The sequence below is a fragment of the Parambassis ranga genome, chromosome 7, assembly GCF_900634625.1.
Source record: "Parambassis ranga chromosome 7, fParRan2.1, whole genome shotgun sequence".
In the NCBI taxonomy this organism is placed as follows: Eukaryota; Metazoa; Chordata; class Actinopteri; family Ambassidae; genus Parambassis; species Parambassis ranga.
Window position 1 is genome coordinate 18038517 of NC_041028.1, and position 20717 is coordinate 18059233.

The 20717-nt window shown below is 41.1% G+C and overlaps 1 protein-coding gene across 3 annotated transcripts; it reads left to right on the forward strand.

Moving 5' to 3' along the window:
- Window positions 1-2061: 2061 nt before the first annotated feature.
- Window positions 2062-9195, forward strand: gata5 (GATA binding protein 5). Of its 3 annotated transcripts, none has more exons than XM_028410096.1 (7): window positions 2062-2437; window positions 2804-3437; window positions 5299-5468; window positions 6550-6678; window positions 6876-6960; window positions 7056-7183; window positions 8096-9195. In XM_028410096.1, exons 2-7 carry the CDS (start codon window positions 2918-2920, stop codon window positions 8213-8215), a joined length of 1152 nt encoding a protein of 383 aa, XP_028265897.1. In that variant the 5' UTR covers window positions 2062-2437; window positions 2804-2917; the 3' UTR covers window positions 8216-9195. The 3 variants fall into 3 exon arrangements, with proteins under 3 accessions (XP_028265897.1, XP_028265896.1, XP_028265898.1); XM_028410095.1 differs by having other exon boundaries at window positions 2062-2364; XM_028410097.1 differs by having other exon boundaries at window positions 2062-2364; window positions 7098-7183.
- Window positions 9196-20717: the final 11522 nt, after the last annotated feature.

A 20717-nucleotide genomic window follows, 5' to 3' on the forward strand; every position in this document is an offset into this window, starting at 1 on the left:
GCTGTCAATCAAAGGTGAGGTATTAAATGTAACTTTGGATCTATATTTTTACTCTGGGACTCTATAGCTAGTACCTTTACTCACAGTACTCTTGCAGGCCATGTTCCCCTAAAAGTACTTGTAGGTGTAATGTGCTCAGATAAGCGATGACAGAACTGCTCAGCACTGTCAGCTTTTGTGACAAAAACACCAAACGTTCTGAATAGTGGGACTTGATCATACTGTAGAGGCTGACCATGAGGCTGTAACAACAGCTCAACAGACCTGGATCACATGTGGATGTATGTATGACTTTACAGGGGGACCATCTCTTAGGGGTTTTCTGTAGCACTATCGTTACCAAGGTGATGAACAGATAAACATGTTCATCAATGACCTAATGAAGGTTTGACATTTAGACTGATGTTATGCTGATGAGCTAACTTCATTTTGGCACCACCTTTTTAATTAGCATAGAGTGGCATTCAGCATTTTACTCATCATTATTCATCTAATGCTATTTAATTTAACCTTCTTTAATCACTATCTTGTTACATTAGCCTACCTGTGCTATATCCAGAAATGTATTTTGTCAATATTTGCCTCGCACACAGCAAGATGGAGCAATCCTGTGATTAAAGAAGATCAAATCAAATTCTGCATCATCATCATCGTCATTTTTTTTCTCTTTTTTGTATTTTAATATGTCTATTTTTAGCTCAGCTCATTTAATTAGCGGTATGAATTTTATTTCTAAACTTACATACATTTCTAATAAATGCATCATTATTTCCCTGCAAAATAAATACATGAAGTCAAAGTGAAAATAAACGATCTAAGGATGGCAATTAATTAGTGAAAGATGATGATTAAGCTAAAATGCTACTGGTTTGATCAGGCCTGATTGATCCATTGGCTTTAATGACTGACAGTATCAGGTTAGAGATGTGAACATTTGTTTCAGGCTCACGCCTTGTTGTTTTTTTTTCTTACTTCTCTATTCCACTGTGGGCCTGTCACACAGAAATTTTAAAGATTTTTTCAAATCTGAATTTAAGCGCGGAGACGGAAATATATTTCAAACTAAAAGCCTGGCTGCGTAATTGAATCAGTAAATACCCTTACATGATTTGAGGTAACGTGAGGTGAGAAGGCCTTTCACAAATCGGCATCAAGTACTCGGCCATTAGAAGAAGGAGGGAAGCAGACTCAGGCAGACTCTCTTCCTCCGAGGAGATGGACGGATGTGGAAGACTAACGGAAGGATTAATGAATGGCCTCCAGACAGGAGACATCAGCAGCGACAGGCCTTAATGTTATTAGTGCTAAACAGTACTCGGCCTGTCCTCAGAGACAGGCCTATTCATCACATTATATTTGTTTATTTATTTATTTATTTATTTATTTATATTTTATTTTCTTTATTTAGATTGTATTTATTGCATACGTTCGTTAAAATTACGTAACTATGTTTATAAACAGGTAATATCTATTATTATTAGTTTTTAATAAGGCGGTTGTCTGTGAATTATTTTTCGTTATCAATATGCGCTGATTATCTGTATAAAAGGGTTTCTAATATAGTTATCATAGTCTAATTGCTGCTCATTATTCATATCTAACCAGGGTGGTCGGCTGTATTTTTTAATCTGACTGCATCTTTTAAAGTGAACTCCTTGACAAGCGCTTTTTATTTCGATGTCTGCTCTTCAGTCAGATTTTGAATTAATTTAAAGCACCAAGGTAATAATAATAATAATAAGAAGAAGAAGAATGATAATAATAAGAATAATAATAATAATACAACACAATTAAAACCCTGCGAATCAACAATGAAAAAATGTGTCAATATAAAAGCGCCTTGAAATGCGGCCTGATCCTTTAAAATCAAACAATCCTGTATATACAGGTTCAAACTGCACCCCTCAATCCTGAGCTTCGGGCCCTCTCCTCCCGTGTACTGCACACAGAGGGGTCCTCCCCTCCCTACCGCCCTCCCTCCCTCCCTCCTCTCTCCTCCCCACCTAGGCCTACCTCGGAGCAGCGGGCTGCATCACGTGTTTTTCTCCCGTACAAATTTTCCAGTAGGAGAGCGAATAGGAGCACACCCATATCAGCAATTATCAGCGACTGTAACTATCTCCAGATAGAGTGAGAGGAAGAGGAACGCTGTAGATGTCCGAGGCGCACTCTTAAAAAAATAACTTTGGCTTAACATTTATCTCAAACCTTTGCGCACAACTTTTTACGCATTGAAACCGAGTTGTTTGGAGAGGCTCCGCTGCGCTCCATCGTCCGTCTCTGCGTGGAGTGACAAAGTTTGCCCACTGCGTTTGGACTGCCTTAAGGGACAGGACTGCTTTATCACCCGACCGTCCTTATCTGGTGAGATAATACACTGAGAGCCCTTGGAAAGGAACTGTGTTCCACTCGTACGCAGCGCAGAGCTACTATCAAGGTTTTATGTGATTTGAGTTACTATTGATAAAAAAATTATGCATGCTAGATATGGAACGGGAACGCTATCTGTTGTTGTTTGATTTGGTTTCCGTTATGGTTATGATTTAATGAGCAGAGTGGATCGGCAGGATATCTGTGGGGTCGCTGATAGTCGCCTCTATCTGCGCGCACAGATATCGGCGATTGTTAATGTCATTTTAATCCATTATACGTCAGTCTGAGTGATACAAATGAAATATGGCCGATGGTACTGAGTGATTGTCCGATGTTTTCTCCTTCCTTTGAAAGGATCAGCATCATTATGTTGGAATTATGTGACTGAAAAACATCAGCTAAAATACGTCTCTATATCTTTCTTTTACAGGGAATGAACCTCCACAACTTTTTATAAAGGTATTTGCTCAGAAAGAGAAAGACGAAGTCAGAAGTCAGAGCTGTGTTTCCCAGTTTTCACGAAGGACCTGAACAAATTGTGAAAATGTATCAAAGCCTAGCCCTGTCCTCCAACCAGTCCCCCTATGCGCATGATACCGGGAATTACATCCACCCTTCGGCCAGCTCTCCGGTCTACGTCTCCCCAACCAGAGTCCCAGCCATGCTGCCCACCCTGCCCTATCTGCAGACTTGCGACTCTCCCCATCAGTCCCACGGCCTCGGCGGACACCATGGATGGCCCCAAACCGGCACGGACGGCTCTTCATTCACACCCAGTAGCCCGCATCCTCCGCACGGATTCTCCTATTCACACAGTCCGCCTGTCAGCACCAATACCGGGCGGGACGCGAGCTACCAGAGTCCTCTGCTTCTGGGAAACGGCGCTCGGGCGGATCAATACGGCGGCGCACTGGTGCGCTCGGTTGGAGGCTCGTATTCCAGCCCTTACGCGTATATGAGCCCGGAGATGGCAACGTCCTCCTGGACACCGGGACCCTTCGAAAGCGGAGTGATCAGTTTGCAGGGCAGACAGGGAGGTCTGTCTGGGAGAAGGTCCAGCCTGGGTAAGCAAAGCACCCCTCCAACAAGTCATACTTTATCTTTTAATAATTATAAATAACATCTGCAGAACAAATACATAAAGGAGAAGGATCTTTTCAAAACCGCAGAAAATCATATTTAATATTTTATTTGTACAATTTCAATACTCGATTAAAACGCGCACAAAACTGTAAAAAAATACAAATTAATTTAACATTCTCTGTAAAAAAAACGCTTTATGATAACTGAAAACAAATCTTTTATAAGTATGTGTGTCCTAACATTAGAGCAGTAGAGGCCGGGTTATATGACGTTGTTATTTATTACAGGAGCTGATAAAGAACAGTAATGCTGTGTTGACGGGGTCGCCCATTCAAAGTCCTCTAAACAATCCCACATTAGATGGAAACAATACACATTCTTCAGAAGAGAGGGGCCGCGAAAAACAATCAATTAAAATGTTAATTTAATCCCACGGATTTGATGACAGAGTTCAATACACATGGAGAAAAAAAGAGCACTTATCACCTTGATCAGACAGTCAGGGCCTTGAACGTCTCTACCTGCGTGTGTGCGTGTGTGTGTGTTGTGGCACTTTAAAATCTTCACTAGCTTTAATTAAGGGCCTCACATAGACAGGATTAACAATAAGGTGACGTCATTTTATTATTTTGTATTACTCTCACGCTAGTTTTATATGTTTTATTTACAGTGAAAAAAATTAACAAATAAAAAACCTAATTTTGTAGGTGAGTAAAGGAATATTTTATTATTATTTGAATTAGAGATCAAACAACGAAAGTGTCCTCATTTATTCAGTGCTATTTATAAGCAAATAAATAAAATAAAATAAATGTAAAAATAGAAATGCTGATAATATGCATATAGCTCATTTGAAATATAAAACAGAATATTGATTAATCCAGAGAATTGATTGACGTTTTACTTTCAGTCAAATTGTGTGGATTTTTTTTTGATTGATTGTTGCAAATGTTATAGAACGTATTAATCCGAATTATTATTGATGGAGCATTACATGTATTCTGATAACGCAGAGTCATAATTGGAGGTGAGATTTCAGTGAGTCAGATGGAACATAAAGTGGGACTTTACCGCGTGGTACAATGTCACCTCCAACAGTTTTATAACAGGGTTTCCCAGTCCAATGTACTTGATCATAGTAATCCGAGACGCATGCGCACTCTTTCAGTAATGAATTGGAAGCACATCACAAGTTCAAAGGAGGACTGGGGGGCAGCTCTGTCCGTTCGTCTATCTCTCTCTCTCTCAGCTGAAGGATTAGGAATGTGGGCAATTACTGCCAGGAGTCCGTCGTGTGTCAGAGCTGTGATGGATGAAGGGTGGAGGCTGGGGGAGGAGGGGTGGGGGGGGGGACCCCTGGATCCTTCGACCTGATAACCACAAACCCCACAAGCCCTTCAAAAACAGATCCCTCCGTCAGTCTGTCTCCCCGTTGATTCATCCTCACAGGGTTTGATCTCGCTTCATCACAAAGGATGGAGTGAGAGGGGTTAAATTCCTTTGCTGGCTATTCATCACGCAATGGCCCGTAACCAGAACCCCAGCGTCCACGCCCCCGAGTGGGTTTTAAAAGTTCAGAGAAAAGGAAGATGTCATAAACAGGAATGTTGTTTATTTTTATTTTGTACATCGTCCAGGTCACAGTGAGATGGGTTTCACGCGTTAGAGGGATTTTTATCGACACATTTAGGGCCACACAACGGTGACCCCAAATATAACATAAATAACATGAATATATTTCAAATAAATCCACAGAAAAACTAATGAAACTTAGCATCCATCGCAAGTAGAGTCCTCGTGTTGTGGTGTGTTAATGTAAAGCGTGTTTTCTTCTTCACACAGACCTGGTGGACGACATGAGCACGGAGGGCAGGGAGTGCGTCAACTGCGGCTCCGTGTCCACGCCGCTGTGGCGCAGGGACGGCACCGGACACTACCTGTGTAACGCCTGCGGCCTCTACCACAAAATGAACGGCATCAACAGGCCGCTCATCAAGCCGCAGAAACGACTGGTAAGACGCGCACGCTTTTTATGTTCACTACGCACGTGTCAAACATATGTGCACAACAAACACGTCAACATGTCATCACAACAAATAGTTAAATTTCCCACGTCCCAAGTCATTTTTAGACATAAGCGCTGGATGATTTCTATCATTAGATCATTATCACCTGCATCACAATTATAAGCCATGATGAAAACGGTGGTATTTAAATACCTATTTTTATCCATCTGATCTAAAAGTACAAAATTAAATTTATTAAAACATGCAATAAAGAAATTGATCAAGTCACTATGTGAGAGCCAGTAAATATTTGTCAATTTTTTTTCTTAGGATTGACACAGATAAATGCAAATATAGTCAAAAATTGCTGCAGATTAACTAATTAATGAATTGACTTGTTATTGCAGGGCTCTGAAGTTAAGATTATTTTTACTAAATAAATACACGTTTTTTATTTTTAGGAACACAATAACATTTTTTTTAATTTGGTATAAAACTTGCCAAAAAAGTCAGAATTTTCAAACCACATGATTTTATTAGAATTCTGAGTTTCCAGGCAGAATCGTTTAAAAAAAAAAAGTGTCACAGCCCTATTTTTCACCCTTAATTGATAACATAAGGAATAAAAATTACTTGAAAAATGACAGGTTGATTTCCTTAGACAGTACTGGAGATGCACCTTCATGCTCACATTCTGATTGAGTAAATTACACAAACAGGTCCTACTACTAGTTTAAGCGAGCATTTCAAAATGGGGACAGCTTTGGTGTGTGTCAGTGCTTCACGGCTGTGTGTTTCCCAGGACCTTGTCTCTCCAGAGCAGCTGTGGCTGCGAGTTGCCCAACAATCTCTTTTCAACAAGAGGCTGCGCTCTCTGTTTTTATTTGTCATGCACTGACCTTGCCCTTGGCACAGTCGTTTTTAGACTGGGCTCGGCAGAGCAACGTGACTTTCTGCGTCTGAGCTTTGCAAAGAAAGCTGATACTCACAGGAGAAATATTATTGTTGTTTGTACGTGTTGGACATACAAATGAGTTGTGATTTGAGACTGATTTTCAGCCAGCTGATCATTTCCCTCTCCTTGCAGCAGACCACCTCCCGCCGGGCCGGCCTTTGCTGCACCAACTGCCACACCAGCACCACCACGTTGTGGAGACGCAATGCTGAGGGGGAACCTGTGTGTAACGCCTGTGGCCTCTACATGAAGCTTCATGGGGTAGGTGGCACTGAGATCCTGATGCATCCAGCTGCAGCAGGGAGCTGCTTGTTATTTACCTAGCTCTCCAGGGCATTGGTATCAGAGCGGCAGTGTGGGAGGAGAGCTTGTGTGGGTTGTCATGACACCATGGCCTTTGTTGCATTCAGGACTGGGAGGTGTGCTTATCTAATGAGTGTTGCTGTAACTCCCTCCAGGTGCCGAGACCTCTGGCCATGAAGAAAGAGAGCATTCAGACCAGGAAGCGCAAACCCAAGATGCCCAAGAATAAAACATCCACAGGTAGCACAACAGCATCCATTACTGTATTGATCAACAACCAATCAAGACAATGTTATGATCTAATAACACCCTTGATTGTCCTGTTGATGCTGTAGGATCCATCACCTCTGACACCAGCTCTCCACCCTCCCTCTCAGTCTCAGAACATGCTTCCACCATTAAGAGTGAACCCACCATGGCTCCATCACCATATGCTGGACAGACCGTCACATCTGCCTCTCAGGTAAACCTTCTGTCAGTACTAATTCTACAGGAAGTTGTCATTGTGGAGCAATGATTTACATGTATTCTATAAAGTAGCATTGGAGGTCGGAGGTGGATGTTGGAGTTCAGTGCTGTTCTCAATACACAGGAGTGTGGAAGAGGTGTTTAATTTTGAAAATTGGTCTGATGTTACACAAGAATTCTTGTTTCTAGGGGAAGATTGTTTGAATAGTATTTCAAATAACACGGTTGTGGTGGTGTGTAGTGTTGTAGACTTGTCCACTACCTAGTCTAAAGTTGATAATAAGACTATAAACATACTTAGACGCATTGTTATCCTGTGTGCTGTCCTTTAGTAGGAAAACTTTTTGAGTGATAAAAGGATTATTTAGAAACCACAATGTCTGAAATGGGCTTAAAGTCATGTTGGTGTAGTTAGCGCTGTCACCCTATTTTTGAGTATGGAGCACCTGGAATGCAAGCCATTTCCCCCTGGGATCAAATAAGTATTTCTGATTCTGATTCTAAAGACAGAACAGCTCTGGTTCAAATCTGACCAAAGCCTTTCTGTATGGAGTTTCACCTAAAGTCATAGCTAGAGTGCTAACCATTAACACACCAGCTAGCCAAGTTGATACTCAGTACCATAATAGCTCAAAACTGGGAACTATTCCTCTACATTTTATTCATTTGGATAAAGAAGCTTCAGGTAATGATCATGGTCACTGCATGTACCACCCTGTATTTATTTATCTGCCACTTCTGTCTACAAATGTCCACCAAACATTCCACTGATTCTGAGCCAGAGCCTCCTACAGGCTCCCTTTAGGACATATGGATCACCTGTGATCTGTTTATAATGTTAGTTAAAACTGAATGTATCACTAACATCCTGCATTTACTCATTTGAAAATGTCTTTCCTTTCCGCAGACGACTTCTCATTTAGACAGCACAGGATCTGGACATGTGGACATTAAATACGAGGACTATCCCTTTACTCCGACTTCTATGTCCACACAGAATTCCTGGTGTGCTCTGTCTCAGGCATGAGCCGCCTCAGCCAAAAGGGACTGCTATACTAAACTCATCAACAGGGGCCAGCTTTCTCTATCCAGCGACTGCTTTGGAGCTCATGTGGTATATCTAAAAGCAACAAGACTTCAGCCTGAGGGCATCTGATCTACTTGCTGTATTATACACTGTAACACACTGGCTCCAGTGACGGGTCCAACACAGCTCACCTGGTCTGAACACAGTGAAGATAAGCACACAGGAGACGGGCTCTCCTGAGCTCACATCCAGCCAGCCACACTTCTCTCAGAAGGAGAACAAGGACTACCTAATGCTACAACACCAGCTACACCAATGCAAGTGGAATGTAAAGAGACATGGGCGCAGTCGCCCATTTTCAAAGTTCATAAATATATTATGTTGATATCATCACGCTGCTTTCAAGAACATTTTGGACATGTTATTGTCACAACTGCACAAAGAAAACCAGAAAAAAATGGAGAGAAAATACCTTTTTATGACTAAGCCTCATTACCAACAAGTAGATGATTAACTTTTATAGGCACATTATTTATGTTGAGATAAGGACAGTTAAAAGTCATTGTGGACACTAAAACCAGACAGTTATAACCCCACTGCTCACTCTTCCCCATGTAGAGCAGTGCTGTGTGTGTCTGAGCTATCACGCTTGGATGACATTATTAGACGTGTTTTTATGAGATACATTGTCTCGTAAGAGTCATTTAAAAAAAAAAAAATCAGGACCGGTCCTTTTGATTCCAATGTCATGACTACATATCAGAAGTTTACTGCTTTAAACATTTGAATGAAAGTGCAATTCTTCTTCTCAAAAATGAAGGCAAAACATAGAGTGTGAAATTATTCTAAACTTAATAATCTAACTTTATTATCTGTTTTTTTGTCAATATGTAAGGGAATTTTAATTTTCTAAGAACTTTCCTGTGTTTCTTCAATGCTCTTTGGAATCTCTTCAGGTTAATAAACTGATTCACATTTTATACATTTGATTTGTAGAAGGTTTTTGTTGATGATGATCTTGTGTTGAGAGATAGACTTTCATGTTAAGTTGAGCTCCAGCACCACATGAAGTGTTTTACTACTGACAGCTTCAAGATATTCAAATAGTCTTCTTTTTTCATCCATTACCTCCACTCTGACGAAATATCCAATTCCAGACACACTGTAGCATCCCTACAGCATCATACTGCCACCACCGTGTTTGACTGTATGAACCATGTTCTTTGGGTTTATATGCTGCTCATTTCTTTCTCCAAGCAAAGGCAGTATCTCTGTGACCAAAGATTTCTAGCTTTATTTAATCTGACCAAATGACACACACACTTCTGTGTAATGTTTCTCCAGGTTTGTCCCTAATATACTTGCTGGTAGTCTATTCCTGTGCAGACCTCTAGTGACGGTCTTCTCTGACACTTCAAATCTAGACTTGGTCTTGGCAGTTGTTCTAGGTTCACATCTCTTTCAGCCTTCCAGATGTTTCTCTTCCTACCTCTGCCATTCTTGTTCTGTTTGGCTCTCTTTGAACTTCTAGATAAAACATCTTACACCAGTTCTTCAAACTTAAAGCTCTTTGATAACTGTGCTGTGTCCTGCTCCTACTTTGTAGGATCCTTTTTTGCCATGATGCTTTTCAGTGTTAAGGCAACTCATTAATTGTTATGCTGTCTGCGTACTATGCACCATGGCTAATATTAGCCTTATCTTTTTCAACTCCACTACCATTAGCAGTTTGTTAGTTAGCATTTTCAGTTAGCATTCGTTAGCTACTATGTATTTGCATTTTGGTAATTCTGTTATATTATTTATAAAAGGTATTGATTATATAGTTCTTTACAATGTAATTCTTTATTGTAAAAACGAATAATGACAACATTGTGCTGGCATAACAGTGTAAGACGGATAGGTATATATACATATATACATACATATATAATATGTAAACTGACCACAGAAGAGCCTGTTCCTCAGGAACCACATTACATTCATTCAACACTACAAACTGAATGAATCAGTTTAACATAGGTGAGGCTTCATGTTCACTGCAAACAAAAAGTGTATGTATGCAACATCACCCAGCAGCTTTGTTTTAGCAATTTCAAATGTCAGTCCTTTCATTGGTACTAATTCCAGCCATTGACAGTTTCAACAATCCCAACTTAATCTAACTATTTGAAATAATTAAGCATTTTTAACAGCTGTGTCAAATCTAGCCCCTTTTAAATGTCAATTTCATCAATCAATTTATGTTAGCTAGCCTTCTTGACTCTTAGCTGACTACATGTTGTTTTTGCAAATAATTTCTAGCAATAATAATTAACTACTCATGCTCTATATTTTAACTGTTTATCCATTAGCATGTCATCTATTATAAGCGTAGCTTTTAATAACCAGTGTTGTCAAAACATTGTTAAAAAAGATGCTAAATTGTATCCTCCTTCACATGAAGAACAGTACATGAACATGCCGAAGATTTTTGTTGTCTCGCTCGCTCTCTCACACACACACACACACACACAGCTTTATCACCTCTACTACACCATCAGTTTTTAAATGTTTACATGCACATCACTGTTCCCAATGTTAAAAAAATATATTAAAATAGACATTGTGAAAATCAGTATTACACTCACTGTATGTTGATCAGTTATTTGAATATAGATCATCATGTCTGCAGGGAGAACTTATAAATATCTATATATCTCTCTCTCCACTCATTCTAAGCTACTGATGGCCTTATTGTACCCAACATATTCATTCAGGCATTCCTAATCAGCTAAAAAGTTATTTGTGCATCTACATTTATTGAACCAAAATATATTTGCCCATGCAAGCTCTGCTGCATGCTGTCATGTATGTGTGTATTCGTAGGTGTTTGTGTGTACAGGCAGGGCGTGGCATAGACCAAAGGTTGAGTTCCAACTCTGCTTTATGGCAGCCGGGTCCGAAGTGGCCGCACGGTGGAGGAAAATACAGGCCTGTCAGCAACAAGGTTGGCTGCTTTACTGCCGCCTTGGCGACATCCAGGCACCTCTGCACCAACAACACTGCCCAGCTTTATGACTGTTGGCTGAGATGTTGCCGTCTTATCTGTTGCTGGGAGAGGCCTGTTGCAGTGCAATGTAAAGATGCAGACACATGCATTTTCAATGTGGGAGGGAGAAGAATAAAATGGCTGCTGGAAATGGTGAATGGGAGGGGGTGGTTCAAGAATTTTCAGATCAAATAAACCTGTTTCAATCAAAGTTTGGACAGTTTTTTAGAAATGGAAAAGGAAAAATGATGTATCGGGTGCATAGTTTTGTTGTTTCTGTTTACAGATGATTCAACAATCAACTGCTTCAGGCCTCAAGCAAATACTATTTCACATAAGGAGCTACAGTAAGTGGTAAGTACAATCTGCTTATTGTATGTTTAACAGTATCAAATGAGTAATTGACCTCAGTACAAGAGACTAAACTTGCTATAACACTACATTTAATGTTATCATTGTCTGAAGTACAGCCTCATGAGGGTAAGGACACAGACAGCAAAGGTACTGATATTAGGAGGAGGACACAGAGTGGGACTATGGGCCTGGCTAAAGGCCCACCCATCAAATCTGCCATTGTAAGTCTCATTCTATGATACCATTGCATCAACATTTGTCCCAAACTAGCCAGCCAAACAAATTATTATTGTATTCTATCCAAAGAATCTGGTCTGGTCTCTCACAATGGATGCAGGATAAACTGCCTCTGGATGCATTTGGATAGATATACGACCATGTGATGCAGGCAGATTGACAACCAGACTGTTTGCAGAACTCCTCGGTTAATTGGCCTGCAAGTTAGGAGCCTTGCCTTTTGGCTCAGCTCTTTCTTCACCACATTGGTCTGGAGCAAACTGGTTTGTCTGTTGATCTATGGTCATAGTTCTTACAAGTGGGCGACCAACCACCACCCTGTTCAGCCAGTCGAGAGACACTGCCCCCGATATCTACGCAACATTGCAGAGATTTGTCAGCCAGGACAGCCTCACAACATCCAGAGCTTTGAGGGGACCCAGGGATCCACCCCTGTGGCCTCTGTTAACCACCTCATTGACTTCAGCCACAGTGATGGGCTCCAAGGAAGGCATGCTGGTGGGATTGAGAAGATCCTCAAAGTACTCCTTGAAGTACTACCGCCTGATAACATTAACAGTCGAGGTCACAGGCGCCCGACCCCCACTATACACAGTGTTAGTAAAGCACCGCTACCCCCTCCTGAGCTGCCTGACAGTTTGCCAGAATCTTCTCGGAGACAATCATGGTGGCCATGTTTGTAAAATTGAATCAGGCTTGAACTATGATAGCAGCAACTTGTTGCCTTCTCTCACTGACACATACAGGCTGGCATACAGGTTTCTCTACCCACCTTTGCTTTTTTTTCTGTCATACACATGTGTGTTCTAATTTACAATTGTTAGGTTAAGTAAACTAATACATTCATTCCAACTGACAGTGCTGTCAGAGAAACCTTGGATTTGATTTAGACCTATAAACATCAAGGCTGGGGTCACGACCATGAGAAGGGCTGCTGTGGTTCTGTAACAATTTTTAAGTTTGGCACGTAGAGAGCTCCCCGTACCCTGACTCATTCTTCAAAAAAAGAGAGGCTTCCTTTTCACTGCGTGTACATCCTATTTTTTTCCCTTCCCCTTATGTTCTGAGCAGCATAGACAGCATTTCGTCTTCCACAACAGCTAAATATGTGAGTGTGTGAGAGTATACAGCTCAATTCCTGGACAGACATGGGGGAAAGGGCCACGGTCCAGTAATAATACCAACTCCCGATACTGAGATTTTGCCTTTTTTATTTTTTGTCTTTCCCAAAAAGCTCCATTTAAATATCAGCTTTAACCAAGCAGGATTTTCATTGTGTGTGCATGTGTGTGTGTGAACAGTTTCCTTTTAAACATATATACCCTTATGAAAAAAACGAAAAAGATTTAGACATTAAAACATCCACCATGTAGGACACATGCTTACATTTATTATCTGGCATTTGTTATCACCTTGATCTGATTATGGGACTGTAGGCTCGTGATGGTGGAGGAACTGGAAGCATGCCAAACTTTCACTCCGAAGGGTTTGTATCCCACTGACGGTGCAAGTTTTTCCGTTTTAATTTCATATGGGTTAGGCATTTAAATTTACTAGTCAAAAGGATTAGCCAAGGTTTTTCACGTAAAAAAAAAACACACACAAATTCATACCATTAAACACATTTTAGAGGAAGAACTGTCCCTTTCTACGGTCACTACAGTTTGGCTACTATGGCGACCAATCCAGGCCCCATGGAGATGTGGCCCGTACACATTTCATTTTTGATGACTGATATATTGACCTCATATTACATTGTCCTGGTGATGATGGGGTGCTGTGAGGCCATCCCTGCAATGGCACCAGGTGCACATATGCAGAAGCAACAATGCAACCTGTTGAGTTTTTGAACTATACAACCCTTTGTAAATGTCTGTCAATTGAACACTTTAAAGACTTTAAGACTTTAAAGATGCATTAGGGAGTACATTCAGGTCCATGATGTCCACAGATCTCCATTTGCACATCAGCAGGCCACAAGACAGGGCTAATCTTAACATAGCATAAATAAACTTTACATTATGTCAATGAGTATCCTCATAAGTATAGAAAGAAACATGTGTGTGTCACATTCGTTCCATTAATTCAGGCTGTTTTCGCAGCAATTCACCCTGACGTCTTATTCATCAATTTGCGTGACAGGAACAAAACTGTGTGTTGTGTTTTTGTGTTGCACTTAGATATCCTGTATGTTTAAGAAAGTTTCCTGTGCCAAATCCTGACGTCCTCCTTGTGGGATGTGTTGTTTCACACGGCCCTAATCACTGGCTGTGTGTTGTGGCGTCTCTGGTTTTCACTGTTTTCACTCTTTCTTCGGGACTAAAGAGATAAGACACAAACACGCCCAAGAGACCTGTCACTCCAACACAAGTCTCTAAAAATGTACAAACTCAGAGCAACTGAGAGCTCAGCATACTGTAATGCAGAAAACGTCCTATTGCTAATGGAAACCCAAATGAATGATGAACATGGCTGCTCATGCTTTAACTTAGTGAAGTCTAGTGACAGTCGCGAGTGGGTATGTGTAAAGGAATAGCCAGTCAGTGCAGCTTAGCCTGCTACTTTTCTTTTGCTTCGATAAAAATCTGAGTTAGCCATTAGCTTATCCAAAGCAGTTCCACTCACTGTCCCATCTGGTGGTACAGGGATGACTATGTTTACATGGACACCATATTCTAATTAATGCCAATATTCAGGTAAATTGAATAAATAAGGAGCATACACTATGGGAATACAGAATATTTCCAAGCCATCAAAGGAGAATTATCATTTTTCTACAGTGCTATTTATAGACAACACTCATTTATATAGGCTATGTCAACAACCATGTCAACACCCCACAGAAGAGGTTGGATGACAGTTCATAGTCAGGACTGGTTAGAAAGAGTAGTGACCAATAAATTCTTCTCTGCAGGTTATGTGGTCAGGCTTGGGTGGCAGTACACTCTTAGATAGTGGGGTGGGGGGCTGGCTGTATTTCAGCACATAATTTGTCTCCATAAACCAAAGTAGGGAGGAGGTAGGACAGGAGAACACATGCTGATTTTTGCAACATGTTACACTTACATATTTTTGAATAAATCAAAAAACTACAAATAGCAATTATGTATTTAAGGACCTACATCAGCTCAGTTATTTTAGAAAAGATGTTCAGGAGCCCTCTGCCTGACCTGTACTTTGGGGTCACACAGAGGTGTCTGAGGTATCACCATTGTTCTGCTCTGAGGTGAGATGAGCATTGTTCTTCACCATTGCTCCTCATTCCTCACTTCTATGTGTCTCCCTCCCCCTCATTAACCTGCAGCTCATTACATTCCTGACTTGACTGTAAATGTATCTAAACACTCATAGAACCCATTGCAGCCGTTAGTACTAAACAGAGGCCAGTGATTTTCACCTTATGGTTACTTTTATATTTTCAAGTCAGCACTGAATGAATAATGTGTGAATGCTGCCTGATTAGAGACAGATGGAATTTTAGAGGGCAAAGAGTCACTGTATTTACCAAACACATGTCTATGGTGTGAAATCAGTCTGAAAACAGTCAAAAATGTGTGTGTGTGTGGGGGGGGGGTGTCTGTGTGTGTGTGTGTGATGAGACAAATGTGTTCTTAAATCCATAAATATATTTAAACATTGTGCAATATAATTTTCACAAATGCCTAATTAAACGTGTGTTTTAAACCCAGAAGCTTCCAGTTATGATTGTTTTCCTGTCAAAAAGGTAAACAGTCAAAAATCTCCACATACATTTTGCCTAATTGCCCACGGCCTCAGAGCCACACAGGTATGATGTATGTACATGTACATGTTACAGTATAGTTATGAGCCCCACATTTGCCATAACACAAGCATGCACTGTTAATTCTCTGACCCTTACCCTCTGATAAAGTTTCTTTTTAATCAAATCCACTCACTCTATGGCTATATCCCCAGCTTCATCTTCAGAATGTAGAAGGAAGCAGAAGTAACCGGAGGAAACCCACAAAGGCACCGGGAGAACACTCACAAAAAAAGGTCCCAGTCGGATTTTAACCAGGAATGTTGCTGTGAAGCAGCAGTGCTGCAACACCGTGCTGCTCCTCGGTTAACATAATCTTCTGGGGCCAGCCACATAACATCAGGTTACCTTTGCAAATAGCAATTAGCTCCTGGTTTAGAGGCTGATAAGTGCTTATGACTACTGCAGTCATTTTGACTTGGTAGCAGCATTGCTGATTGTGAACCCAGGCTTCCTGCCTCTTGGTTTCCAGCCCAGTCTTAGCATCCAAAGTGGATTTAAGGACAGATTCTTCGAAAGAACAAGTAAACAGATGAGAGCATATCTACAAATACGCAAGGCCCACGTGACCTGTTGAAGCTACTTGCAGTCTGGCCCTGGCAAACGATTAGGTACTACAGTGACAGGTTATTTAAGGGACACAGCAAACCCACTTCAGCTATATGTGCTTCAGCTATACCTTTATCTAGAGTCAACAGTGCTCAGCATGCACAGCAGTAATACTGCAACGGAGAGCTTACACACTGGTAAATGTTTCATCATAGGCCTGATGACCTCGTTCCATGTGTCGAGAAAAAGAAAGAGCAGGCAGACGTGCACATGTATTTATTTTCTCTGCGCAAAGACCATGAATCACACGATCTACTGATATTATTAGCACCCAGACTGGGTGTATTCACAGACTTATTCTTCCATTTTTAGGCAGAAAAACACAAAAACATGACAACAGCAGAGGCCGAGCGCGGCCTAAAATAAGTCGGAAAACAACGGGGTGATGGATTACACGGAGACAAACGAGAACGATGACTTCCGTGACCGTGAGTTTGATTGTTTCCTTGAGGGGAAAAAAAGGCTACAGGAAGAAAGGGGAGGGGGTTCCAGAATCCAGCCTTGAATGGGAAATCAATAGAGAACCCTTCTGTGTGTGCGTGTGTGCAGTTACATGCAGTGCAGACTGTATACAGTCGTCCACATGAATGATGTGTCTTTGCTTAAGTCTACAGTCAACACCTGCCTCACACCTATAGCTCTGTAGCACCCCATAGCATAACGCTGCTCCTAACAGTAATAATTAAAGCATCTGGCATCGGCATCCATGGCCAGCTTAAGTCTGTATGTACATTATATACACTGCTCTGATATTTATTGTCAGCTGACACCAGCTGCTCTTTAGGAGTCCAAGTGAAACAAGTGTCTGTGAGTTGGATTCATTTTCCACATTTTGCTTCCTGGTCCAGATGTGGGAGGTGCTGTTTTCTTTGTCTGATCTCTCCACTCCTATGTCTGTGTCTTTATTAACAGAAGGGTTTAAGGTTGTTGCTGCTCAGTGTATGTTTGGAATCACTCTGTATCAGGGCTATAGTTGCCATACTGTTAGAACTATGCATTTTCCTACAAAAAGGCTGGTGGAGGAAATGAAGCAGCTTTAAACCATTACAATGGACAAATATATGTAAGCAGATAATGTCTTAAGGTGGTGTAAAATTTGTCCTTTATAATGTTGGGGCTGCTGTTAAAACTAAAAACTTTATTTGCATATTTTTGACTTGCCAGCCTTTGTAGCTCCAAAATCAGCCAGTTAAGGAGAGCTGTGCAGCCTGGTACAATGCAGGGACAGCTGGTGGAGTCACTGTCTGCAGTGGGACATGCATGTACACTTTAGTAATGGTGGTCCTGTTGCCATGGTAGCCCAAAAAATGGGGATGGCAGAAAGGAACAGTTTTGTTTGAAAGTGAAATGATGTTAAATGACCTATATTATATAGCACATCATCTTCCTCAATACACGGCTGTTTACTTAAAAAAGCAGGTTAGATCCTCCTTGGTGATGCATCCATGTCTTGTTTGAACAGATCATATTGGTTTTGTATTAGATTGTTATTTACATGTGCAGCAAATTCCCACCTAAAAGTGTTTCAGACTGAACACCAGGATGGCTACTATCTGTTTTACTTGTGGGAGTACAGCATTGTAAAAAAAAAAAAAAAAAAGATCACTCTCCCTGTGTGTGCGTGTGTGTGTAACAGAGGGTGTCGGTGCATGCATGAGTGTGTGTGCCTTGCTGTCTCTCCATCCGTCATTGGCCCAGGGTGGAGAGGAGACTACTCGGAGCCCAGAAAGCAGGGGTCAAGTCCAGGCTTACTCAACCCCCGCAGGCCCCCGCACCCCCCACCCTCCTCCTTCCTTTGCCTCTCGGATGAGGGACGAATGGGGTGGGGGGGGGGGGTGAGTTTGAGGAGGAGGAGGAGGAGGCGTGGAATGGAATGGGTGAAGACAAGAGTTGATGAGAGGAGGAGGAGATCTATGAACAGAGAGGGAGAAATTGCAAAAAAGGAGGATTGAGAAATGGAAGGTTTGAGGATTAAATTTCGGTGAAAGCAGCAGATAGATGGAGAGAGAGGTGCAGAAACAGAGGTGGAAACTAAACTACTGAGGATGAGAAACATGTTGGAGATGACTCTTGCAGAGTGAAGTTACGGGGGAATACAAAATCTAATGGATCTACAAGAAAGTTCTCTGATCCAGAGAAGGAGAAACATAGAGAAAAAAGAAAAACGTAGCTAGAGAGGTCATTATTGTGTTTTAACCCCAAAGTCACCTAAGTCTGATTCAGGGTATTATCTAATAGAAAAGCCAAGACTAGATTCATTGTGTTTATCTCACAAATACCCACACTTTCTCCAACAACAGATACAGAAATTGTACATAAATTTTAACTATTTTTAGCAGTGGATTGATTCACATTATGTGTCCTATCAAACAGCGTAGGAGTATGTCATATGATGAACTGAGGTAAACTAGAGGACATTTTTTGCCTACGTCACCCTTTTACAAATGAACTGTAAATGAAAAAAAACAGGAACAGATGGTATAGTTTGAGCTCCATTGTTACTATATTCTTAGGACTGTGCAGCACACGTACCAGTGTTATCATCTGAGCTGAGCGGATAGTGGTGCGGCAGTGTTATGGCAACATAAACATATACAGAAACCTTGCATTTCAGTCTCATTATAAGAAATTATGTCCCACTTTGGGGATCATGATAGTGGTACAGACGACCGACCTTTTACCTTCTTTGCAGCCATTGCTATGGATTGCACCATCATGCTGAACACCTCAAAGGTACATTCAAATCTTAATACCAATTCACCCACAGCCTCGCTAAAAGTATGCAGACTCATTTTGTATTTACACAGAACCAAATGTAAAATTTTGACAATAAAGGCTTAGAAAGAACCTACATCGTAAAGTATCTCCACAAAATTTGAGATTCCTGTTCCTATCCTCAGGGCAAACTTAACATGTTCAGCCCCAGCAAAGGCAGCAGAAAAGAAAAGAGCAGAAACATCAATGGTGCCCTGCAACCAACACAAAGTATGTCAGAAATACCTACACCAAATCAACACCACATTAACAAAAGATTCTACAACAGAAATGTTTCTAGAAGGAAACCAAAAAGTGACGAACTCATCTGTGATACACTCAAGGCTGTGTCCGAAATCACTCACTAATCACTATATATGGCCCTATATGGTGCCTCCACCATTTTGTCGTGCTGTAGTGTCGGGCCCTTAATGTATCCCACAATGCATCATGAAAATTAGTGTCCAACCGATAGTCACTACATGATGTACCATCATGCATTGTGCTGTCTGGCGAGAAGCACGGGGACAGAAGTTACATTACCTGTCTTACGAATAAAATCTATTATTCTATATCTATTTAATATTGCAACATGACCGTTATGTCTGTTTTATTTTGTATTTTAGAAATAATTTATTGGGCTATAATGGCATAAATTAAATTGCTAACATGTTGGAAGTGAGTGACTGATTTAGGACACAGCCTCAGTGCTGGTCATGTTGAGCAAGATCTTTAAGCAGTGTTTGAAAACACTTTAACTTCTTAATGAACTTTTTTTTATTCTTAGAACTCATCACACCTCCATTTTAGTCCGTAGCTAATTATTTTGCACATTTACATACCAGCAACTACCTACAAATGTTGGACATTTGCCAAAAATAAAACAGAGAGGCGGGTGTATAAAATGCAACGATGGGTACGACATGAGCCGATGACGACAGCAAAAGGGCGAAAAAGTGTGTGTCCATTTGTGTGTGAAAGAGAGAGAGGTGCAGAGTGATGGGTGCCAGGTACAGCCCCTCAGAGTGGGCGTCACCGCCGTTCTCAGAGCACCACCTCAGAGACGATGTCAGGGTGGCGTCAGCGATGGCCGGCACAGAGGCTCCAGGGGTCTGCCGGTATTTTTAAAAAATACGCACACACACACACACACACTGACACTCATGGATGCAGACTCTCTCTCTCTCTCACACACACACACACTATCACCTCCTGTTTGGCCCGCAGGTCAATGACTCATCAGCGATGGAACACTGCCTGATCTCCAGAGCATTTTTTGTCTTAGTACTGATAGCAGAATCCACTGAGGACTCCAAGCCTGTTTTCAGTCCAGAAAGTTAACTTAAAAGCCACATAAGCAGAAAGAATAAAGAAGGTTTCTATAGAAAGGATTCTAACACCCCATTTAAGAGCAATCTGTGTTACTTTTACAAAGATCTCTTGGCATCTCTTCAGATTTTAACTGTAGTCCTCCCAATCCTGGCTCATCACACTGACAGTCAGTTAACTCACTATAATATTAAAATTTGACTCTTGTGTCTCATTACCTCTCATGGTGGTGATGTTGCTGTATGAAATGATTGGATAATAAAAGTCAAACTATTTGACCAAAAGCTCCATAAGGTCAATATTTATTATTATGTAGAGTTTGTGTTTTCTGTCTGTGCCAGCAGACAGTACAATAACATGCAAGCAGATAAACTAGTCTAGCATTTTTTTACACTTCATAACGATTT